The following is a 25,746-nucleotide window of genomic DNA, read 5'->3' on the forward strand; positions in this document are numbered from 1 at the left end:
ACATCAAAACATACCATGCTTTAAAAATAGAAGGCTAAAGAATGGCAAGATTACATAACAGAAGTAGGCCTACCTGATGACTGGCAAAAACCTGATCCTGTAGCAAGCACAATGCTTTCTGTGATAGGCTGTATCTTTTGTTCATCACTGCTTCCTTCTCCAGGCAAATCCTGCTTGTCCTCTTGTTCAGCTTCATCATCTGACGAAGAGGAGCTTTGCTTTTTTCCCACAGCTCGTTCCTTCCTTTTTAATTTTGCTGCTTTTTCCTGAGCAGAATTTGTGGTAATTTTATCATCTTTGGATGAACCATCCCCATCATCCTCAGTTACTTGCCTTTTTGCTTTCTTGGAAGATGCTTTTTTAGCTGTACTAATTTTACTCAAGTTCTTTATTTCCTTTTCTAGGTCAGAGTCATAGTTGGAAGAGTCTGAACGATGTTGCCTTTTTTTGTTAGCTACACTAATCCTTTTACTGGTTCTTTTTCTCTCTTTTCCACCAAAATCTGAGCTCGAGGATGAGCACTTCCTTTTCCGTTTAAGACTACTAGCCTGTGGCATTCGCTTTCGCAGACCAAACAGACTTGTCCTTTTAATAATTTTTTGGGATGTATCACTATCTTTGTTATCCACATCTGATGAACTTTCACACTTCACTGCTGCCTTTTTCAGTACCTCAGGGATTTCATCAGAGTCAGAGGTAGTTTGCACACCAGCTTGATGTGGTACATCTGACTTATCAGGATCAGATTCTTGCATCTCAGACTTGCGATTTTTGCTGAATGATTTTGATCGGCCAGTCTTTACCTTTCCCGAAAAGTCTTTTTCTTTGCCTTTCGCTTCCTTTTTTGATCGCCTACGTCTTTTACTGCCACCAGCACTATCAGTGTCTTCTTCAGATCTGGAGTTCACGATTCCTGCTCCACCAGGGCGCCTCAGAGGTGTAGTTTTTATGCGAGGTGATCGTCTGGTATCAGTGTCCTCTGACAGAACTGATGTGTCATTTGCAGGATCATTTTCAAGGTCATCTTCAATTGTATCAGATTTTTTCTTCTTCTTCTTTGAAATTTTTACACTGCCTTTCTGAGGTCTTTCCATGATTTTTTGGTCTTTAATTGAATTCTCTGCAGCACGGACTCCTTCTCCATCCCCCACATCATCATGGCCATCATCTCCACACTCCGCATCACCATGGCCTCCAACCCCATTGCTGTCGTCAGCACTGCCTGCCTCACGCTCCATGGCGTGACTTTTGTTTTCATCACTATTATCCACCGCCGCATCACCATCACTCCCATTATCCACCGCTTCAGCAGCATCACCTCCACCCACCACTGCAGCATCTCCATCCTCATCATCCACCGCTGCGGCACCTCCATCCTCATCATCATCCACCGCTGCGGCACCTCCATCCTCATCATCATCCACCGCTGCGGCACCTCCATCCTCATCATCATCCACCGCTGCGGCACCTCCATCCTCATCATCATCCACCGCTGCGGCACCTCCATCTTCATCATCATCCACCGCTGCGGCACCTCCATCTTCATCATCCACCGCTGCGGCATCTCCATCCTCATCATCCACCGCTGCGGCATCTCCATCCTCATCATCCACCGCTGCGGCATCTCCATCCTCATCATCCACCGCTGCGGCATCTCCATCCTCATCATCCACCGCTGTAACGCCTCCTCGTTTATCCTTCGACAGTTTTTTCCTACATGCAACTTGTGCAGTTTTCTTAGACCGCTTAACTGAAACTGGGGTTAATTTTATAAAGGGTCCATACTTCACTGAAGATTTTACACTAGAATCAGAGTCCAGCACTGAGGATTTTCCACAATTATTCTGACTTTCAGCAGGTGCCTTAGCTGATGCCATATCTAACAGCGTACTGTTGTTAATTGCAGAATTATCTGCTGTATCCAGATCTGGTAGCAAAGAGTCAGTTGCCTCAAACAGACCTTCAGTCAGTGAAGAAACAGATCCCATAACCAAAGCTTCATCTAAACTGTTCAGTAATGTTGCTTCTGCCATCTCCGATTCTAGCTCAAGGCCTGTATTTTCACTATTAGCAACAGCTTCATTTTTAACCAACAGTTCATCATGTGATGCACATTCAGTTTCAGTGCTGACCATTTTTGAATCCAGCACTAATAGATCAGTTTGTTCTACTGACATGATCGGTTGTTCAGCAGCCTTGTCTGGTTCACTTGAAACTCCTGACACTTCCATCTGATCAAATTCATCTTCAGCTGAAACAGAGTTTTCTGTAATTGTCGCATCGGGTAATAAATAATTCGCATTGTTAGTGGAATCCAGTACCTCAACTTTGTTAACACACTCTTGCAATGATTCAGTCTGTTTCTTATTTTGTTCCATTTCCAAGTCCTGAATCTCTTTATCTACAACTTCTTCCAGTGCGAGATGGACTTTCTTTAGATCGCCAAGCACAGACTTAAAAGCTTTCAACTGTCTCATATTCACATTAGGCTCAGCCTCATTTAAGTCTTTTTGTTTTAAAAAATTAACAAAACTAATATTCAAATTTGCTGTTGTATCAATTAGTTTGCGAGTCTTCTTCAGAATTTCTTTTGGCACTTTTAATGCCTTATAAGAATACACAATGTTTCCAGAGCCTGGAGAAAGAGCTGTTAATGCACCTGCATCTTTTTCCTGTCCATTACAATCTTTACTGGAAATTCTTTTTGGAGTATTTTTATACTCATGGTCCACAGACTTGTCACTGTCATGAGGACCTGGAGATTTGCATTTATCACTGTCCAATTTAAATTTATCAAAGTCTTTCTTCTTTTTGTTTTGTTGCCACAGCTGATCAAGACACTCAAATACACTGTCACAAGCAGTGACCAAATCCAGTAAAGGCTCTGGATTACATACATAGCAGTACCACTTTTTGTTTTCATCCATAATATTGGATAGCTCCTTCCTACCCAGGTTTCGTAAGATGCAGCTTTTGCAAAATGCATTGTGACAAAAATCACAACAAATTAGATTTCCACCTTCAGCACACCATCTGTAATGTAGAAGAAATGTGAAGAGAATAAAAAAAAGATAGGCTGCAAAAATATCAGGGAAGTAATATTAACAACTCATTAGTGAAGGACCAAAAGCTAACAAGTGCAACAGGAAGGGCAGTGTGCCTCGGAACCATACTTATATCATTAACATGCAGCTTCTGTACACATCACCCACTAGCTTTTAGTTCTTGAAGCTATTTAGTAATAAGCGTTGAAACTTAAGGCCCCAATAAAAACATCTTATTCACTCTCCTGGCCTAAACTGCAAGTTCCAAGGCTGGGGTGCAAAATACAGTAGTCTCAGCAGCAGCTTCCCGTAGGCCAGCATTATCTCACCTTGGAGATAACTCAACCATGCATGCTTAAACATATCGGAGCGGAGCATCGACTTTGGACGCAATTGCCGATTCCGGCACAAACTGCACCTCTTTTGAAAACTACTCCCCCGCAAAGTTTCCGCTCAAATCATTTGCTTAGATGGATGCTAAATCTGCCATGACGCAACAACTGGATAGAGTTTTAAATTTTAAAAAATGTTGCTTTCAAAAATTTTCAAGTGGTAATTCAAAGTTTGGTTAAAAACAGCTGAAAATGGGTGCATCAAATAAAGCTCCCTTAATCAGTGTCAATCCACCATCTGAGTAATTTTAAAATTACTGAAATTAACTTTAAAAAAAAATACAACTATTTTCCAGTTATATTGGAGTACATTAGTCAGGTTCTCAATAAACAAAAGTCACATTTAAAAGCTTTTAAAAAACATACCTTTTAGTATACTTGTGCCCAAAAGAACCAGCTTAATTTTTAAAGCCTTCCTGAAGGCCTGCAAACACGTGCAATTAGTGTAAACTACCAATAGTAATTAATTCACCCTGGAGACGTGACCTGCTTCCAGTGGGTTTTTTTTTTACACTGGCCCAAAAGATCAGAAACTTGAGTTGCGATGAACACAAATTGCACTTAAAACTCTGCGATCTTCCGCATCGGTAATGCCGTTTTCAGCCACATTGCAGTGAAGAAAAGCACATCTGAGGGGAAACTTAAGGCCTTTTTTTCCCAATTACCTGACAGCTCAAAATGGGGATTCCCCATTAAAACTGACTTCTTAAATTATCCTTCTACATTTTACTAGTTCAGAATTTAAGGTTGATTTTAATTTAGTTGGCATGGATATATGCTCTCCGCCACCCACTCCCCCACCACAATTCTCTTCTCTGGAAGACGCAGACTTTTGCTGGGACATTGCTGAGGTCACAGCAATCCTGTATGCACAAATTCATATTTTACTAAGAGAATTCAACATCAGCATATTTGACTCCGAGGGCATCATAGCCAAACCCCAATCTAGTTATCGCCACAAGCACAGTTTCCATCTTATCGACTACATCCCCAGAGATCGAAAAATGAAACCTGAGATTTTCTGGTCTGTATGGCTGAGAACTGCACTAAAAATACACAAGGCATCAGGGGAAAAGGGGAAAATAAAATAAAATTCCACTCTAGGACTGGTTAGCTTCAAACATATAGACCTGTTGAAATTTATTTAGGTCTCAAGCTTTGGTACATTTGATTGGTGCAGCACAATGGAAGCTCAAATAGTGTATAATCAACTACACACTTAAAGTCATCTCCACTGGCATTTTCACCACTAAAGTTCAGCTAACAAAGTTGGGTTTAGTTGTACTTGTATTAGTAGCACTGTATTGTGCTATAAATAAAGTCTTCAGACTCCTGTGAAGATTAACAACTTTATTATTTACAGTTACTATATACACTCTCCGCAAGCCACCTAAGCGAGCATCCTTCATGCTGCTATACTTCCTTCTTCTCAAGCCTATCTCATGTGACTGTTAATCGCTTACAGTGGGAGGAGTCTGTGGCACTGTCTTCAGTATAAACCCTTTACATCCTTATACTACATCTCCCCCAAGTCTTTACCAACCTTCTTCCGAACACAGACATTTATGACTTCTCTACTACTCTCTCTTCACCCCTCCCTCAAATCTCTGACTTTACAGATTCAGTCTCATCGGAGGTTTGACAACTCTCCCCGATCTGGTTGTAATCTGTCTGAGACGATCAGTGGTCTTCATAGGAAGTCTGGGTTAATGACTTGGTTTTTCGTTTCTACGGGTTGTAATTCTGTTCGGTTTGGGTTTGTTCCTCTTCATCTGGACCTTGCAGATGGATTACTGGCTGTTGCTTTTGCAGAATAGGAACGATCCCTTAAATTCCTTTGCATGTTCCTTTCATTCGTTCGGATAACATATGATTACTAATAGTCATGTTTATGGATTACTGTACATTCTCGTTCTAAGTCACATATCCAAACTTTTTGGCCATTGTTTAATTTGGGTTAACTTCTCGCTCAAAATCTCCTATTTGAATTCCAAGTTTGTTTACCTCTGCAGGAGTTTTTTCTTTCACGAACTCTCTTGCAATCTTGGGTCTTCAACCCTGGCATTAATTGTTGAGGCAACACTGGAAGCTGTATTCTTAACTTCCTTCCCACTAGTACTTTTGCTGGTGATAATCCACACAGCAGTTGAACAATAAACTAGGAATGAGATAGGAAAATCTTCATTTTTGAGTAAAGATTTTATGGTTCTCACACCTTATTCTGCCTCGTCATTGGACTGTGGATACCTTGGTGAGCTCGCAAGATGCTCATCTTCACAGCAAAGTGGGTAAAACATTCGTTCACGAACTGTGTCTGATAATATTTCCTCTGGAATCCCATCTTTCACAAAGACGTCGTAAGGATTCTGATAACTACCTCGGTGGTCATAGAATGTAATTGTCTGACATCTATCCACCTGGAAAAGTAGTCGATAATGACGACTTCCAAAGCCTTTGCCATGGTCTAGTTGGAAATTGGGCAATCAACAGCGGTTCGCGCTGTTCTGGCCTCTGCATCACGCATGTCTGACAGTTGTCATGCAGACTCCCACCTGCCAAGAATGAGGCATATTATTTTGTCATATGAACATTGATTTTAAACTGTTGCTGGAGTGAAGAAAGGATTTGTTAAAGAAAAAAAATCACTAGACGCTTGGCTGGAAAAACATCTGCATACTAACAGACAGTGCTTGTGGAGACAAAGTACTATTCCCTGCTCCAATTAACCCAGATGGATTTTGATCACCAGACAGTGAAGGTGTAAGGAAGAGCATTCCAGAGACTGCTAAGGTGATACAATCCACAAAAGCCAGGACTGCTTAAACTAGCTGGTCACATGACTAACTGGCTGGTCCAGGGTTTTTTGAACTAACCACAGAGAGTTTGAACTCAAAGACTGTTTGCTACTGGACTGAAGACCTCTCCTGTCTCCTCCCATCTTTTTCTCAAGAGAAAAGTCTCCTACATTGAAGAAGGTTTAAGAATAATACTGGGCTCCAACAAAAAGCAAGACCTACCTACAATCAAGGACTCTACAGCAAGCTCAAAGAACCGTAACCAAAACCATCTTCAGATAACACCTCAAACGTTTCCATTTTATTTCATCTGCTTTCTTCTGTCTCTATTTGCATGCGTGTATCGCATATGCATGCTAGTGTGGGCGCGTTATGTATCCGCAGGCGTTAACTGAATTAGAATTCAAGGTTCTTTAAACCTAAGAAAACCGGTTTGGCTAGTTTCTTTGCCATATAATTGGAAAGCCGTGAACAAGGATTCACCAAGGGGGAGCTAAAAACACTTTTAAAAATTAAACCCTGTTATATTAAGACAAGGTGAAGGCTGAGATGGATCCCTAGACCCCTTTCTACTTTGGTCGTAACAGTTGATCATGGTCTCGATATCCTTAGATATCCCAGGCCACCATACCAAAGACTGTACCCTCACTCTGCACTTGGTTATACCCAAATGGCCTGGTCATAACTGACCTGAGATAACAGATCTTATTGAAGTAGAAATAACAATTCTGTCATTGTAAATTAATAAGTCGTCAATCATGCTGAAGCATTTCCTATATTCATGGAACGTCTTCATTGTTCTCCCTCCTGGATTTTCTTGTAGCCATCCAGGTGTACAATATTGTCTAATGCGAATGTACTCCACCAGTCTTCTGCACTTGCCGTATTTCTCAACTTCTGCGTGCTTGCTAGCCAACTTTGTGCTGTGTGTTGTGAGTATGACAATGTCACATACGAAATTCACATGTTCCTGTGATGGATTGTCTATGGTTTCCCTCAATAATGCATCGATTGACGATTGGAAGGAATAGTTTACCTTCGTTTGCTTGACTTCAGCTACCTTTTCAAACAATGACAGTTGTAAGCGTGCATTCCTGCTTAGTAAAGAAAATCCTTGATTGTGTAAGACGTATAAGGTCTTCTTTTATGCTGAAGAGTTGCTTGGAATTTGCCTTTTACTCAGTGGAGTCCTGCTTGGACCATGCAACTGTATATCTGTCAGGTGCCAGTAATGTCTCTTCACCCAAGGCTCTTGGTCAGACAATACCGCGACGCTAGCCCATGTCAAGCTTAAAATTCGTGAGGTGTCCATTCACGTAGATGTCGGCTGTCCAGAAATCTTGGTCTGGATTACTGATTTCTCCCAAGAATTCTCCTGGCTCTCTCTTGTGGGTATTGTTGTACTTGATTCACTGCTGTTTGCGTTGTACCTTTGAGCAAAGAAATTTTGCTATGGCACATCTTCCCACTGTGTCCAGTTTTTCCACAATTAAAACATTCAGCTTTACTTGTTAGGCACTGCTCTCAGTCTGTGGGTCTTCTTGGCTCCACAACGTTGGCAAGGTTTTCCCATGTCCTGCGCCTTCTCACCTGTATGCTTACTGTTCCTCAAAGTGCATTCCTGGTTTTGGCTTAACGTGTTAGACAGGCATTGGACTCCTTCTCATTCATGGTTTGTCTTCAGCTCGTAGGATGTCCCTATTCTGTTTGTGAACTTCAGCATGTCTTTCAATTTGAATGGCCTTTTCCAGTCTAATGGTCTTCCTTGGATTGCAACAGGTCTGACAAGAATTCACCCGCTCTGCCAACTACCCTGTCTTTGATTAGTCTTGCCTTTAATTTGCCATATTCACAACCTTCTGCCAATCGATACAAGTCATTAATAATGGAGTCTACAGATTTGCCAATCATCTGCACCTTTTTATTAAATTTGGTGCTTTCCAAGATTTTATTGGTACAGAGATTAAAATAATTTTCAAAGGCTTGGAATACCTCTTAGAATTTATCAGTAGCCTCGTTGATCCCTTGTCGGACAATTATGTCATCCGCAATCGCACCTACTGAATATAGGAGGGTGTTCACTTTTTCCACTTCAGATTTTGTATGGAGTTGCGAAGTGACTAAGCCTTAGGAGCCTTTTCCTCCATGATAGCCAAATTTGATCTGATTGGGTCCCTCTTGATTCTGGAAACTCTCAGGCATTCCCAATTTTGCATCCATATTGCTTTTCTTTAATAGACTTTTTAGGGTGGTCCCCTTTAAGAAATTCAGCTCGTTTGTTTTTTTCAGGCTTGGTTGCGTTAGAGGAGGTGTTGCAGCTGTTTTTGGGAGTTTCCTACTCTTCGCCCTCGCATTCAGCCCTAGTAAAGGATTGGGTCCCTCCCCGTTTCCCCTTCTTTTCCCAAGCACGATGCCTTAAAAAAAATTACTGCAAGCTTTTCAAAGGCCTTCAACACAATCCCCAACCGTCAGTGTCATAACTTACCCATTCACTGCATTGCATCCGCAGGGCACTACCCTTATGTTCTGTGGTGCAGCCAGTATTTCTGTACCCCGACTCACTACAGCTGCGGAGCTCCTCACAGCCTCCTCTGCAAGCAAGAAGTTTTCTTACTATACCGGGCCAGTATTTATCTTTAAATTTCTCTGTTGTTCACCTAGTGTTTCTTCCAAAGGTGAGGGGATCTTCAAATTCTCCCGGTCGCTTTCACCACTGTTTGACCATTGTTTTCCTACTGCCACCATACTGGGTTTAGCTTTATTTGTATTAGTAGCGTTGCAGGGCATTCTAGAGAAAGCCTTAGACTCCAGGATAGGTTAACGAACAACTATATTATTTACAGTTCCAATATTCACTCTCTGCTAGCTACTTAAGCTAGCATCCTTCATGCTGCTATGCCACCTTCTTCTCAAACCTATTTCATGTGACTGTTATATCATCGCTCAGTGGGAAGGGTCTCACTGTCTTCGGTAGTAACCCTTTACATCCTTATACTACAACAAATACTATGAATCTGGAACTGTGCACCTCTGAATACAAGTCTTCTACCAAACCTAACTTCATTAATATCTTAGGTGTACTGTAATTAATAACTCACCATTTGGCTTTCTTCCACTGAGGGGATTCCAGGGTTTTTCCCTCATCGCATTCCTTGTTCATATTAATGACCTACTCTACTAATCAGAGTTTTGTTGTTGATTTCACACAATAAGCACACACAACCTCAGCACACGCATCCATTCCTCTTACTGCGCAATTGCTAAACCAATGTCTAAACCTTTTTGACCTTTGAATGGACAATGAAAAGCTTATTTCTTCCCTTTTTAATGGCAGACATTTTCTTCACTTTACAGCTAATACTTGCTTTTGCCGACTCGAACCGCAGCCCAGCACTTTTCATCATCTTGGTCTACTGCCTCTAACCCCAAAATGAATTCCCATATCCAGCTATTGCTAAAGCTTTTTTCAAGCTCAAAACCCACCCAAGATTTGAAAACTGCACCTATATCTACAGAGGATATAAAAAAGTTTGCTAATTGCGGACTCCAAGCTTTTTCTTTTGCAATCATTCTCCTGCCCCTCATTTTATACATACTACTGCACCAGAGGAACAGCTTGTCTGAACATTCCTCCCTTCTTGCATACATGCAGTTGTACACTACATTCTCTCCTCACACCCTCACAATGCTGAAATTAAGATGCATCACTTCATTTCTTGCTCTAGCTCTTTTACTAGGATCTATAAGTTTCAATCTTGCCTCCCCATAAAGTCTAAAAATTGCATCAGGCAAATGTTCAAACCATTACCAGCGAACGGTGTTCAGCCTGACCCCCAACTATCTGACTTTTAAAGTTCAGGCTACTCAATCCTGTTTGAGTTTATTTTTTTTGCACTGTTTGAATTTTGTAGGGTCTGCAGATGCAAAAAAAGGGTAGTTTTTGGCACTGTTAGTCTTCATTATACAAATTCAATTTAAAAATTGGGAAAAAATGCTGTTAAATATAAAAATGTAAAAACTTAACTCATTCACTAAGAAGCCACTCAATCAACTCTATCCTGTCATCTAAGTTTTAGGCATGCAAGAGTGAAATGAGAATTCAAGAAAAGAAAGGAGACTACCTACCTACACTGCTCATCCATATCATCTGCATCTCGGCTAATATCATCACTCATATAGTACTTATGGCAATTCTGTTAAAAAAGCAGAAATACATTAGGAATCAGTAAGGATGTGTTAAACTGGTTTCTTCAATACACACAAATATAACCATGTTTGAACCATATTAAAATTCTTAAATTAGGAGTGCTTAACATCCCCAGGAATGTGCAACAAGGTAACCATAAGACCCACTGTTCTTAATTGCTCCAAAGAGACATTTGGCACCTTTGAAAGGCATATCCTTTTCACCAATTTAACACTGAACAAGGCCAGGGTGATTCATTAAAATATATCTAACATGAATTCAAAAATATAGTACATTCATTGCATGCTCCAAGTTAAAGACAGGTAACCGTCTCCTATTGAGTTCTGCTATGTTAAAATGACAGCATTTGGCCAGCATTCTGCATTTGTGCTTCTAGGTGTCATCTCAATAGGATTTTCCACGGTTAAATGAGTAGCCATTAGCAGAACATTCCAGGTCATGCCAGCAAGTCTATTGCCACCCCCAGATAGAGTTTTGGAAACTCTGCTGTATATTGTTTATGCTGTAGGGATGTAGAGTCTCATTAGCCTTAGGATGCAGCCAGTAGTGTAACCTCCCTCCTAGATACAGGTAGTTCCTACCCACTAGCAATTAAAAAAACCCCACAATGACTGGTTTTAACCAGTCTTTTAATCATTAAATATGATTGGGCCTCCCAACCCAGTCAGATACAAATCCCTGATTTTACTCCTTACAGAATTTTGTTTTCCCCATTTATAAATTATTAATTTTGCTTCTCAGTTTTTAATTTAATCCCGTCACCTCCTCATTTACCATTTCCCTTCCCATCTCTGCCCCAGCCACATAACGTCACTGTTTATAGCATAGCGGCTGTTGGTTCTTCGCACCAGCCGTGCTCTCATACTCTAGGGACCTTCAAATCATCAATAACTTCCTTTCATCCCATCCTCACTCTTGTTTGGCAGCTGCTTCATCACTTTACCCCTCGATTTTAAAATTCTCAAATAAAAGCAAAATATTGTAGAAGCTGGAAATCTGAAATAAAAACAAAGTGCTGGAAATACTCAGCAGGTCTGACAGCATCCGTGGAGAGAGAAGCAGAGTTAACATTTCAGGTCAGTGACCTTTCTGTTTTTATTTAAAATTCTCATCCTCGTTTTCATGTCCCTCCATGGTCTTGCACCTCCATATCTATAATTCCTCCACCCCTACAATCCTTTGAGATATCTGTACTCATCCAATTCTGGCCTCTTAAGCATCCTGATTTTAACTGTTCCAATTGTGGCCATGCCTTCAGCTAACTCAACCCTAAGCTCCAGAATTCCCTCCCTAAATTTCTGTCTCTCTATCTCTTTCCTCCTTTAAGACAGTGCTTAAAACCTACCTATTTGACCAATCTGTCCTAAGATCGCCTCATGTGGCTCTGTCAAATTTTGCTTATAACGTGCCTGTGAAGCACCTTGAATCATTTTATTATGTTAAAGGGACCATATAAGTTGTTGTAAATGCTTGGTTATGTTGGTACAAACAGCAACATGTACACATTTCTCATTTCAGTGAAGCAGAGTGCAATTGCAACAGAACATGAACAGCTTATACCTTACAAATGAGAACTTTCAATGCTGGATGCCGCTGGACTGAATCCTTGTGAAAATGGTTTACTTGCTGCCCACAAGCAGTGCAGCTGACTATTCCATGTAGATTCTCATCTGGCAAAAAAATGCAATTTTAAATTGTAAGCTTGCACATTGTTGCATATGATTGTTAAAATAAGATTTCAAGCGTACGCCTAGAACTTTAATGCAATCTAGTTGCATACAGTGCACTCTAGATTAAGGAGTGCGCTACAAGCCAATTCACTTGCCATACTAAATCAGAAAGAACATTATACCCCTTTGCCTGGATCAATCTCTAACCTAATATAAAATTATCCATCACGAGCACCTTTGGATTCACACAACACTGATAAACAGCTCAAGTTGTGCTGTTTATCATTGGAATTCCTTCAGACTGGATGGTGATGCATGATGTCACTGGAAGATTCAGGTTTGGAACCATATTGTATATAGAAATACATGCAAGTGACACCAGAACAAACCTTGGGATCTATGTTTTAATACAGGGGCATGACTACATGAGTAAAACCATTTTCTACAAATATTCTTGACTGTCGCAAGATGGCCATGCATTACATTGGCCATTGCCATACAAAACCTTCAAAAATGAAAACCATACGCCAGATCTGAACCCAAATTCAATTCAATAATTTCCAATGTAATAAACCTACACACGAGGCCTCCAGGTGAAATTAAACTACCACTGGCATATAATGAAAAGTTTAAAAAACTAGGTGGAAATGATAGGCCCACCTTCATCCATGTCCTCATACTATTGGTGTCATACTGAGCTGCTAGAACAACCAAATACACAATGAGGTAGGCCTAAATTTCTTTAATAACTGTGACAGACAGATTTCAATGCAGATAAGCGTGAAGTCCATCCATTCTGGACCAGGTAAGGATAGATCCAAGTATGATTTAAATGGTGCAAAGGTAGGAACAGTGGTAGTTCAGAGAGATTTAAGGGTCCACATACACAGATCAATAAAATGTAGTAATCATGGACAAAAATAATCAAGGCAGCTAATGCAATGTTAGCCTTTGCAACTAGAGGGCTAGAATATAATGGGGAGGAAGTTTTGTCCCAGCAATACAAAGTTGAGTTACAGTATATCTAGAGTACTGTACACAGCACCTTAGAAAGGATATATTTGGCCTTGGAAGGAGTGCAGCACAGATTAAATATTATGCTACCTGGGCTGGAGTAAACAAGGTTTGATTGAGAGATTACATGAACTAGACTTGTATTTCCTGGATTATAGGGGTAATTTGATTGAGGTTTTTGGATTTTGAAAAGGAATGAATAGGGTAGAGAGAGAGATAAACTTTTCCGCTGGTGGCAGAGTCTAGGACAAGGAAACATAACCTTAAAATCAGAGCCAGGCCAGTCACAAGAGAAGTTAAAAAACACTTCTCGCAAAGGGTGGTCAAAGTGTGGAATTCTCTCCCACAAAGAGCAGTAGATGCGAGCTCAATTAATAATTTTAAATCTGAGGGTGACAGATTTCTGCTAGGCAGGAGTAGAAAAGGGTGGGGGGAGGAGTTAAGGTAGAATAGTGATAATGTTTCTGGACTAATACTCCAGGGACATGCAACCACGCCAGCTGGAGGAATTTAAATTCAATTAATTAAATACAGAATAAAAATGTTAGTCTCATTAATAATGATCCTGAAACTACCGGATTGTCATAAAAACCCATCTGGTTCACAAACATCCTTTAGGGGATGAAATGGGTCACCCTTACCCAGTTGGTATACATGTGACTCCAGACCCACAGCAATGTGGTTGACTCTTAACTGCCCTCTGAAATGCCCTAGCAAGCCACTCAGTTGCAGGTGGCTCACCACCACCTGCTCAAGGGCAATCAGGGATAGGTAATAAATGCTGACCTTAACAGCACTCATCCCAAGAGCGAATTTGAAAAATGGAGCTAAGGCCATGGATAGAGTCAAGATATAAAATCAACTGTGATTTCATTGAATGACAGAACAGACTTGAGGTGTTGAATGGCATACTCCTTTTCCTACGTTCTTGCCCACACCCAAATGTATAGGTTCTAATATTTTTATTTCATTTTTCAGAGTATATGTTTTCCTATTTACACAATTGGAGAAAAAAAATTCTTCTCAATTAAAACCAACCTGTTTTCACCACAATCCTGATGAGACTAAGAATAATTTAATTAGTCAACTGCTCTGAGAAATCTTGGCCATTAGGAATTTGGTCAGTTAACAAATGCAAAGCAATTTTCCCACCTCCACGTTTCTTAGATGTTTCCATTTTGTTCTTCGAATTTCGACTTCTAAATTCAGGTCCTCGAAAGTTATCTTTGTCTTCATTCCATACTGGTTCAGGTTGTACAACTATTGTGCCTAAAAAGTTGAGGAAGTTTCTTTTTAAAAATGATATGCATAACAAATCTTAATGGTTTACAAAAAAAAAACAAAACCCAATGTTAGCGCTTCTTTTAAAAAGGAATGTAATGTTTTCAGTAGACCGAAGGAGCTGGTGACTTATTCAGTCAAATGTCAGTGCTGCACTGAAACAGCTCCATACAGCAGGATAACAGGTACCCAGAATGGACTATCCTTTTGATGTTTCCTCCCTCCATGAAGAATAGTCTGCCCTTCATGTCTTCGTTCTGGCATGACAACCAGGACCTCAGCACAAAGTGAAATTGTATGGCACTGCTCTACAGCACAGATTAGTGCGCCAAATTCCACTCATTTTAAATGAATAAGCCACACGTCAAAAGAACATTCGGGTACAAAAAAAAAAATCTATGAACTTGCTCTCAAAGTATCTTTCATCATTTCAACACAGAAAAGTTGCAATACAACTAACATTACATTGCTCGTCACAGTGCTCTGGAAACTGCAAAGGGAATAATACATTTGCAGTGTTCTACAACTTTCAGTGCCAGATATTCCAAGCAGCCTTCATTTATTGAACAGTTAATATTTTATGTACGTATATCTAAAAAGATTAAATTACTTTTTAAAATCAGTGTCATGTTTGTATTCAATAAAAGAAATGCAGATCAATATTTAGTTGTGTATTTCCTACACTTAAAAATTTGTAGAAGTAAATTTCTTTGCACGACCTACCTTTGGGCAGGCTATTCACATCCAAATCGTTTATGTCATCAGTCTTTGAAGTCAATTTTTCACAATCAGAAGTATTTTCATTCGACATCTCATCATCTGACACAATGTGTTTTGTCACAAACGAGGGTTTCCTACAATTAAAACCAAATTAAGCTGTGTTTGAGGCTTGTAAAGCTTTTCATAAGTATGACAGCAACATGGTTCACATTACATTTTGGCACTGCTACTTTTAGTATAAGTGATATCAGTTCCAGCATTTTGCTGCAAACTTAATTTAAATTACCAGAGACTCTGCACGGAGTGTGAAGGAGGGAGTTTGGTAAGTGAGTGAATTTTAAGGGTTAATCTAAGACTAGTTTTTGTTTAGTGTACATCTAGCAATTAATTGAAATTCCTAAGGTAAGTTAGGTTTCTTGCAGTTTTAAACAGGGGTATACTAACTCAGAGTAGCTGTAGCTAGTTAATTAGGTAGCTAGCTTAAACTGGTTTCTGAGCTTTAACAGAGCTGACACAGCATTGTTTTCAGAGTATAAATTGAGTGGATACAATGCTGCTTCGCTGTACGGAGTGCTGCTGGAGGACAGAGTGCGAAGGAAGGAGTTTGGTAATTGGAGTTTGGGAAGGCGGGGAACTATAAATTAAGAAAATAAATTTGAGTGCACAGAGTGCAAAGTGAAAGTGGGAGTTTGGTACATGAGGGAGGGGCTCCTTTCTTTCTTCTACCTTTTTCAGCCTCCACTAGCTGCCTCTCTTCAGACCTGGGGAAGAAGTTGATTGGTGAGTAACTGGCAAGTTATTTTACTTATTGTAATAAAAAGTTTTTAAAGTTACGACATAGCAGGTTAACTCAGCCAAGTGCAATGTATGTCCTGCAGTATGTGGAAAGTCATGGATGCACCATGTGTCCTAGACGAACACATCTGCAGGAAGTGTCACGGCTGCAGAAACTTGAGCGGCGGCTGGAGTCACTGTTGTGCATCCGCGAGGCAGAGGACTACGTGGATAGCAGAGTTCGGGAGGTGGTCACACCGCAGGTTAGCAGCATGCAGGCAGAGGGGGAATGGGTGACCATCAGGCAGTTTAAGAGAACCAGGCAGGAGTCCAGAGTCTATCTTGCTTGCTAATCAATTTTCCATTTTGGATACTGGTGAGAGCGATGGTTCCTCGGGGCAGTGCAGCCACTGCAAAGTCCGAGGCTCAGCTGCACAGTACAGGAGGAAGAACAGTGGAACAGCAATTGTGATAGGGGATTCGGTGGTCAGGGGATCAGACAGGCGTTTCTGCAGCAGTAAACATGATTCCAGGATGCTGTGTTGCCTCCCTGGTGCCAGGGTCAAGGATGTCACGGAGCAGCTGCAGGACATCCTTTTGGGGGGAGGGTGAACAGCCAGAGGTCATGGTCCACATTGGTATCAATAACATAGGTAGGAAGAGGGATGAGGTCCTGAAAGCAGATTTTAGGAAGTTAGGAAGGAAATTAAAACGCAGGACCTCGAAAGTAGTAATCTCAAGATTGCTCCCAGTGCCACGTGTTAGTAAGCATAGGAACAGGAGGATTGATCGATTGAATACGTGGCTGGAGAATTGGTGCAGGAGCGAGGGCATCAGATTTTTGAGGCATTGGGACCTGTACAAGATGGATGGGCTACACCTTAACAGCACCGGATCGAACATCCTTGCAGGGAGATTTGCTAGTGCTGTTGGTGAGGGTTTAAACTAGCTTGTCAGGGGGATGGGAACCTGAGGGGTATCTCAAATTAGAAGTAAAGCTGGTAACAGGAGGTAGAAAAGTAGCAAGTTACATTAGAAGGCAGCTGAAACAAAGGCGAGCATCTATTGCGCTTAGAATGCAGAATGTCAAGACGACAAGGTTAAGGGCACTCTACATGAATGCATGCAGCATTCGCAACAAGGTAGATGACTTAAAGGCCCAAACAGAGGTAAATGGGTATGATCTATTTGTCATCAAAGAAACATGGCTACAGGGTGGCCAAGACAGGGAAATTAATATTTAAGGATATTCAACATTTAGGAAGGACAGGCAAAAAGGAAAAGACGGTGTTGTTGCGCTGATAATAAAGGATGGGATTACATTAGTAAGGGAGGATCTCAGAACAGAATAACAAAATGTGGAATCTGTTTGTGTGGAGCTAAGAAACAGCAAGGGAGAGCAAAAATTGGTAGGAGTTGTTTACATGCCACCAAATAGTGGCAGTGTGGGACATGGTATTAATCAGGAGATTAGAGAAGCATGTAGCATGGGTAATATAGTAATCATGGGTGACCTCAATCTGCATATAGACTGGGTAAACCTAATGAGCTCTAATGCTGTGGAGGATGAGTTCCTGGAGTGTGTTAGGGATGGTTTTCTGGAGCAGTATGTTGAGGAACTGACTAGAAGACAGGCTATTTTAGATAGAGTTTTATGTAATGAGAAGGGACTAATAAATAATCTTGTTGTAAAAGAACCTTTAGGGATGGGTGACCATAATACTATAGAATTTTGCATTATGTTTGAAAGTGAGGTAGTTCAATTTGAAGCCAGGGTGTTAAATTTGAACAAAGGAAATTATGAAGGTATAAGGGCCAAATTGGCTGAGGTGGATTGGGAAAATACATTAAAAGGTATGACAGTACATAGGAAATGAATAGTCTTTAAAGAAATATTACATAGTTTACAGCAACTATACATTCCTTCAAGGCACAAAAACCTCAAAAGTAATGGCAGTCAACCATGGATAACAAAGGAAGTTAAGGATTATATAAGATTAAAGAAAGGGCCTATAAAGTTGCCAGAAATAGTACTAAACCTGAACATTGGGAGGACTTTAGAATACAGCAAAGGAGGACAAAGAAACTGATAAAGGGAGAATAGAATGTGAATGTTAAGCTAGCAAAAAATATTTAAAAACTGTAAAAGCTTCTATAGGTATGCAAAAAGGAAACATTTGGCTAAGACAAAATGGGTCCATTACAGGCAGAGTCGGGAGAATTTATAAAGGGGAAGAGAGAAATGGCAGAGAAGCTAAATGATTACTTTGCGTTTGTCTTCAGAATTAGAGATCCAAGGGGTTAGGGGGATGAGGAATTGAAGGAAATTAGCATTAATAAGAAGGGTGTATTGGAGAAATTAATGGAGCTGAAGGTTGCTAAGTCCCCAGGACCTGACATTCTACATCCCAGAGTGTTGAAAGAGGTGGCAATGGAGACAGTGGATGTATTGGTAATAATCTTCCAAAATTCTATAGATGCTGGAGCGGTTCCTGCAGATTGGAAGGCCGCAAATGTCACCCGACTATTTAGGGAGGGAGGGCGAAAACAGGGAATTAGAGACTTGTCAGCCTTACATCAGTCGTTGGGAAAATGCTAGAATCTATTCTAAAGGATGTGATAAATGGACACTTGCATAATAATGATCTGATTGGGCATAGTCAACATGGATTTATGAATGGAAAATCATGTTAGACGAGCCTGTTGGAGTTTTCTTTTGAGGATGTTACTAACAGAATTGATAAAGGGTATACTTGGATTTTCAAAAGGCCTTTGATAAAGTCCCCCACAGGAGGTTGGTTAGCAAAATTAAAGCGCATGGGATAGGAAGTAATATATACTGGCATGGATGAAGGATTAGTTAGCAGGCAGAAAACAGAGTAGGAATAAATGAGTCATTCTCACTTTGGCAGGCTGAGACTGGTGGGGTGTGCAGGGATCAGTGCTTGGGCCCCAGCTGTTTACAATATAGATCAATGATTTGGATGTGGGACCAAATATAGTATTTCCAAGCTCGCAGATGACACAAAACTAGGTGAGAATGTGTGTTGTGAGGAAGATGCAAAGCGGTTTCAAGGAGATTTGGAAAGACTTAGTGAGTGGGCAAGAACGTGGCAGACAGAATATCATGTGGAAAAATGTGAGGTTATCCACTTTGGTCGGAGGAACAGATGTGTAGAGTATTTCTTAAATGGCAAGAGATTAGAAAATGTAGATGTACAAAGGGACCTGGGTGTCCTTGTCAATAAGTCACTGAAAGCTAATATGCAAGTGCAGCAAGCAATTAAGGCAGCTCATGGTAAGTTAGCCTTTATCGCAAGAGGATGAGAGTACGGGAGTAGTGAAGTCTTGCTTCAATTGTACAGAACCTTGGTTAAACCGCATCTGGAGTGCTGTGTGCAGTTTTGGTCCCCTTACCTTAGGAAAGATATTACTGCCATCGAGGGAATGCAACAAAAGGTTCACCAGACTTGTTCCCAGGATGGCGGGACTGTCCCATGAAGAGATTGGGGAAACTAGGCCTGTATTCTCCAGAGTTTCGAAGAGAGGTGATCTCATTGAAACCTACAAAATACTTAAAAGGGATAGACAGGGTAGATGCAGGTAAGATGCTTCCCCTGGTTGGGGAGTCTCGAACCAGGGGATACAGTTTCAATATAAGGGGGAACCCATTTAGGACAAAGACGAGGAGAAATTTCTTTACTCAGAGGACTGTGGAAGCTCAGTAATTGAGTATGTTTAAAGCAGAGATTGACAGATTTCTAAATACAAATGACATAAGGGGATATGAGGATAGTGTGGGAAAAAGACATTGAAATGGATGATCAGCCATGATCGTATTGAATGGCAGAGCAGGCTCAATGGGCTGAGTGGCCTACTCTTGCTCCTATGTTCCTGGACCTCAAAAGGTTTTTCTTTCTCAATTCCCTCCAAAGTTTTCTTCCCAACACCCCTGAAGATATTGGATTACGGTTTCACAGATGCCAGTAGCACTCAATGTACATTAGGTAAGTGGCTATTTCTGCATAAATTTAGACAGTGCGTCATTGAGTACATCACAGTCAAATGGAACCTGTTCTCAGCTAACATGCATATGTTCACACAATTTCAGAAGCAGAAACCCTAGCTGATATTTCCTTCCCTAGCCCAAGGGACATAGGAACATGGATAGGCCATGTAGCCCTTGAGCCTGTTCCACCATTCAAGAGATCACGGTTGATCTGTGACCTAACTCCATACGCCTGCCTTCGGCCCTTATCTGACCTTTGGCTAATAAAAATCTATCAATCTGTTTTTAAATTTGACTGATCTAGCATTAATTGCCATTTGCAGAAGTGTGTTCCAAAATTCTACCACCCTTTGTACGTAGAAGTGTTTCCTAATTTTACTCCTGAAAGGCCTGGCTCTAATTTTCAGACTATGCCTTCTCGCCCTAGAATCCCAACCAGCAAAAAGGTTTCTCTATATCTACCCTATCTGTTCTCCTGAATATCTTGAAAACCATCAAATCACCCCTGAACCTTCTAAATTCCAGTGAACACACCCCCGCCCTGCCAAGTCTCTTTGGACCTCCACTGTTTCTCACTTTCCACCATTTACTCAGCACCCTCTTCTATCTTTTTTTTTTAAAAAGGTGCAAAATAGATGATCTCACATTTTCCTACACTGAAATCCATTTGCCACAGGTTTGTTCATGTACTTAATCTATTAACATCTCTGGAATGTCACGCTTCCATCTACACTTCTTACAATACCTCCTTTCATTGTGTCATCAACAAATTTGGATAAGTGGCTTTCTATCCCATCATCCAAGTTGTTAATGAATACAGGGAATAGATGAGACCCGAACACAGATCCTTGCGGGACACCGCTTTCTGCCAATTAGAGTACTTGCCTATTATCCCTACTCACTGTCACCTGCCACTTGGCCAATTTCCTAACCAGTTCAATAATTTGCATTGAATTTAATGAGCTTCAACTTTAGCTAACAGTTTATGAGGGACTTTATCAAATACCTTCTGGAGGTTCATAATAGCATCCACTACTTTAGCTAACTCTTCAAAAATTTCAATCAGCTTCATCAGGCCTGACCTACCTTTTACAAATCCACAACGGCGCTCTCTGATCAGCTGAAAATTTTCAATTTGTTCAGTCACCCTATTTTTAAATTTATAGACTGTAGTAATTGCCCAACAGATGTTAGGCTAACTGGTCTGTAATTCCCTGAGATTCCCAAGGATCACTGAGGCAGTGCCTCAACTAAGCGTGCTTAACTTCCAGAAAACTTCAAACCAAACCAAACCAGAGACCTTACATGTAGGGCTTTGTGTTATATTGGATAATACTAAAACTCTTGCCATTAGAAATCTCTTGAAATTCAAATATAAGATTATGAAAAATAATTCACATCTTAAAACAGGAAAAAAACTGCAGTCTTACATGTAGCAAATCCTAATAATGAAAAGTAAATTAAGAGCCTACTCCCTATTCTTCACATTAATTAAAATTGGAACACAATGTCCCAATAAAGTTACAGTCCAACAATACTCAAAAGAATCTGAAAGGGGCCTGCATAATATACTCAGTTATACTGATCACAAGAGGTACCATGATGATGGCAGAGACTCTGTCTCAGTGGCCCCAGGTTACGGAGGGTGAGGGTGGTAAGGGAATTAGAATTAAATAAAACAAGATTCTCTTTCCTACCTTTGTTCATTGATATCTGCTAGAATCTGTGCGCATAGAGGTTGTGCAAGGACAGTATCGAGCTCAGTCAAATAGCCCTTATGGTTGCCCACTCTAACAAGAGTCTAGGCTCCCAGGTGAAGAATAACGATCTGTATGAAGTTTCAGAGAGCTAACAGCGTCTGCAGAAGTAAACCTGGCTTAAGTCACTATCTTCATAAAAGCAGTAAAAGGCCGAAATCTGGTCATCTTAGAGGGGGTATGGACACAGGTCGCAAATAAATTCAAAGCTTGAATTCAACCTTTGGATTCAGATGAGTATTTGAAACTCTAAGGTTAAAATCTTTTGTTTAAAGAAATCTGAACCAGTTAATTTATAATCTTGGAATTTCTCCAAAAAGCTTGAGATTGTGGCAGTCTTCAAGTATCTGAAGGGGGCGGTGCGGTGGCAGCAGAGGAGGAAGAGGGATTTAATTCCTCTCCAATTGTTTTTGATATTTATCATTTTAAAAAGCAACAGTGAAAAAAAGACTTATATCGCGCCTTTTACCACCAGACATCTCAAAGCACTTTACAGCCATTGAACTACTTTTGAAGGGTAGTCACTGTTGCAACATGGATTAGCACACAATGCTTTCACTGCTGAAACTAAGGATTGAATGCAGCTCACGTTGACAAAAGTCAACTGCAAAGGCCTTGGTGAAAAATGTTACGCTGCCTTAACCCAGTTCCTCATGCGTGTAAATTCATTTCACAAACAGGTACTAGATGGGTAATCTTATGCAGTCTGAGGATGGCGAATGGGCAAATTTTTCACTTTTACATTGGTGTAGTACAGGGTACTTTTCTGATGTTGGCTGTAGTTAATTTAGATGCAGAGCAGTGTTTTCTTCACCCTGAATGTTTGATGCAGACACAGTTCCCCAAGTGGAAAACTATTCCATACCCAGCATGACATTCAGCAGTTCAAATTGCAGCATCCTTCACATATCCCAAGTATTTTATTAAGCCAAGCCCCACAGGAAAAGTTTTGTTCAAGTGATTTTCTAATTGAGAACTATCATGCTGTAAACTCCCTTTCCCAACATGCTAAATCTGAGAGCCAACTATCCTGGAAAGTAACTGAAAAGGAGCAGGAAGCAGCAGCGAGCAGTTCTACATAAAGGGAAGCATCATGGCCTTCAATACAAGGTTTTGGTTGCTTGCTGTAACAAGGAAATCAGTGTTGCTGTACGCTTTAGTAGAATTACTTAAACTATGGTCCTTGAGGTCCTCCAATTGTTTAGCAGGTGAATGCATCTTGTAGTCTACTCATAAATCAGATGAAATGGCCCCAGATTATATTTTCAGTCAGCTCTAAATTAGCTGATCTGAATAAGGACAGCAGTTGGAGGCCTACAATTGCTTTAGCATAGAGGGGTATGGGGAAAAACGAAGCCAGAATTATTGCTCCTAATTGTCAATTTCCCAAGTTGGGAATACAGTACTCCTTGGAAGCAATTTACAAGACCAAAAAAGATTTCCCCTCAAACAACCAAAATCAAGAGAACTTGATACTGTTAAAATTTTCAAGGCACATTCTTGAAATAGGATTCAAAATTCAATGGCATAAACAGCTTTCAGAATCCCTAGAAAAACTGCACCTTTTTTGTATACCATCAGTTGACTACAAGCAGCACTGGAACTGGGCACAAAGCAGATGGCGTGAAGCTGACTGTACAAGTTCAAGAAGCTCCAAGATTTGCAGTTTTTGGCATGTAGGAAGGGTGTGGACAGAATTGCAGAACATTACATCTTAAAACACCAAGAAGTTCTGTAATCCCATGCAACAAAATTGAAAATTGACTTTCAGCTGACAAATAATAAAAACAATGTACAGAATGTGACCCTTGAAATACCAAATCAATTCCCACAATCTTAAAAATGGAATGTTACTGCCTCTGCAAAACAGTAGCCCAGTTGATCAATGGTCAGACAGTCCAAAATCTAATACAAAAGCTAGAAATTTAAAATTGATCATTGAGAAATAGGGCTTTATTCACATCATAAAGCCAAAAATATTAGGACAATCTCTTAAGTATTCACAGAAGAATGAAGTATATGAATTTAGACATTTTCTTCTACTTGCAGTCTGCACCTATACTTTCTGCTCTCATCAAAAAACTGCTTGTGGTCTGCATTCCATGACTTCCCCTATTGGTTTTAAAACCGATCAGAATGACAGTTGGTGTTTGATCAGCAAGAACAGAAGGGACCAGAAAGCAAAAGACAGACATTTGAATGACCCTAAATATCAAAGCATGTGTGCAGCTCAGTTGCTGGTAAGGTGACTTAGGTTCATCAAAATAAGAAAAATTTTCCGATGCAGACTGCAGTCACCAAGGTGAATACATTGGAAGGCAGAGTCATTCCAAAGTCAAGAACCACAGATATCTGTCATACGATAACAAGTTACATCAAAGTCTTTGTGAAAGTAACATGAAAACACAAAGTAAACTCGATATACAAACAAGTGAGCAAAAGAAAAGGCACAAAATGGTCAATAGGATGAACTCAAGAAGTTTCAAACCTGAGGCCTAGTTCAACTTTAAGCTAAACATTTAGTGGAGAACTCCCTTTCCAAACTCTCACGTGCAACAAAGCAATCATTTTATTTGGTGTCCTTCAATGACGCCACAACATACGGCCAAAGGTCAATGACTGAATTGTGAGGAAGTCTCCTTGAAAGCTGAACCTCTTAATAGGAATGGATAGTCTCCAATACCCATACATTGATGGTGGCAAGCTATCAGTTTGGACATCATAGCTGAGCCAGATCCTCTCCTTAAAAGCCCTTCCCCTCTCTACCCTCTCCCTTTCTCCATTCCTGGTTAGTTTAAAAAAAACAGACAACCACAGATTGCAGAACACAATGTGTGAGCCCTGTAGACCATACAATTTGTAACAGTCCTTCTAGGGCCCCACTTTAAAGGGAAGTCAAAAGCTGATAGCCAGCCAAGAAGTGCTGAATGGAGGTAGTGATAACACTGCTACTTACACATTCTTTTTTTAAGCAGTATGAGAGATAAAGCAGAGGTTGGTCTAGATAGTTTATTCCAGTCAGGCATTAACAGGATAATTCAACCTCGCTTCACCAGGACATCCTGAAACATCTCGGCAGTTAAACTATTTCCAAAAAGAATGACATTCTGCTATGGCTTCCCAGTGGATTAGCTAGTTAAGCCTATTAGTAGCTGAGTAGCAAAGATCAGGAAAATCCCAGTACAACTTGGATCGGAGATATTCACTGGGGTAGTTTTAGCAGTGCCCCTCAGTGCCATTTCTCACTGTTATCTAGCAGCTTTTTTGTCTTATTCGTTCATGGGATTTGAGTGCCACTGGCTAGGCCAGCATTTATTGCCCATCCCTAATTGTCCTTGAAAAGGTGGTGGTGAGCTGCCTTCTTGAACCGCTGCAGTCCATGGCACAGAATCGTTACAGCGCAGAAGAGGCCATTCGGCCCATCGCGTCCACACCAGCTCTCTAACAACTCCCTCAGTTCCATTTCCTGCACATTCTTCCTTTTCATATAACTGTAATCCCCTTTTGAATGATTCAATTGAACCTGCCTCCACCACGCTCTCAGGCAGCACATTCCAGACCTTAACCACTCGCTGCGTGAAAAAGTTTTTCCTCATGCCACTTTTGCTTCTCTTACCAAATACTTTAAATCTGTAAGATCTCAATCCTTTCACAAGTGTGAACAGTTTCTATCTACTCTGTCCAGACCCCTCATGATTTTAAATACCTCAATCAAAATCACCTCTCAGCCTTCTCTTCTCCAAGGAAAACAGTCCTAACTTCTCCAATCTATCTTCATAACTGAAATTCCTCATCCCTGGAACCAGTCTCGTGAATCTTTTCTGTACTCTCTCCAATGCCCTCATGTCCTTCCTAAAGTGCGACTTTCAGAACTGGACGCAATACTCCAATTGAGGCCGCACTAGTGTCTTATACAAGCTCAACAAAATATCCTTGCTCTCGTACTCCATGCCCCAATTAATAAAGCCCAGGATACTGCATGCTTTATTAACCGCTCTCTCAACCTGTCCTGCCACCTTCAATGACTTATGCACATATACACTAGGTCCCTCTGCTCCTGCACCCCCTTTGGAATTGTACCCT

At 40.6% G+C, this 25,746-nt stretch overlaps 1 protein-coding gene across 6 annotated transcripts in view; it reads right to left on the reverse strand.

Moving 5' to 3' along the window:
• Positions 1–25,746, reverse strand: part of atrx (ATRX chromatin remodeler) — a 257,156-nt gene that overhangs the window by 175,237 nt on the left and 56,173 nt on the right. For 5 of the 6 annotated variants that reach the window (XM_068047283.1, XM_068047282.1, XM_068047281.1 and 2 more), the window contains 5 exons: positions 15,127–15,257; positions 14,275–14,391; positions 11,999–12,108; positions 10,357–10,424; positions 74–3,033 (listed from right to left, as the gene is read on the reverse strand). In XM_068047283.1, coding sequence (XP_067903384.1) covers positions 74–3,033; positions 10,357–10,424; positions 11,999–12,108; positions 14,275–14,391; positions 15,127–15,214 — 3,343 coding nt within the window. In that variant the 5' untranslated portion in view covers positions 15,215–15,257. Of the gene's footprint in view, positions 1–73; positions 3,034–10,356; positions 10,425–11,998; positions 12,109–14,274; positions 14,392–15,126; positions 15,258–21,603; positions 21,693–25,746 lie in introns of those variants that run through there. The other variant, XM_068047285.1, reaches the window with a different exon arrangement.

The sequence above is a fragment of the Heterodontus francisci genome, chromosome 15 (assembly GCF_036365525.1).
Source record: "Heterodontus francisci isolate sHetFra1 chromosome 15, sHetFra1.hap1, whole genome shotgun sequence".
NCBI classification, from domain to species: Eukaryota; Metazoa; Chordata; class Chondrichthyes; order Heterodontiformes; family Heterodontidae; genus Heterodontus; species Heterodontus francisci.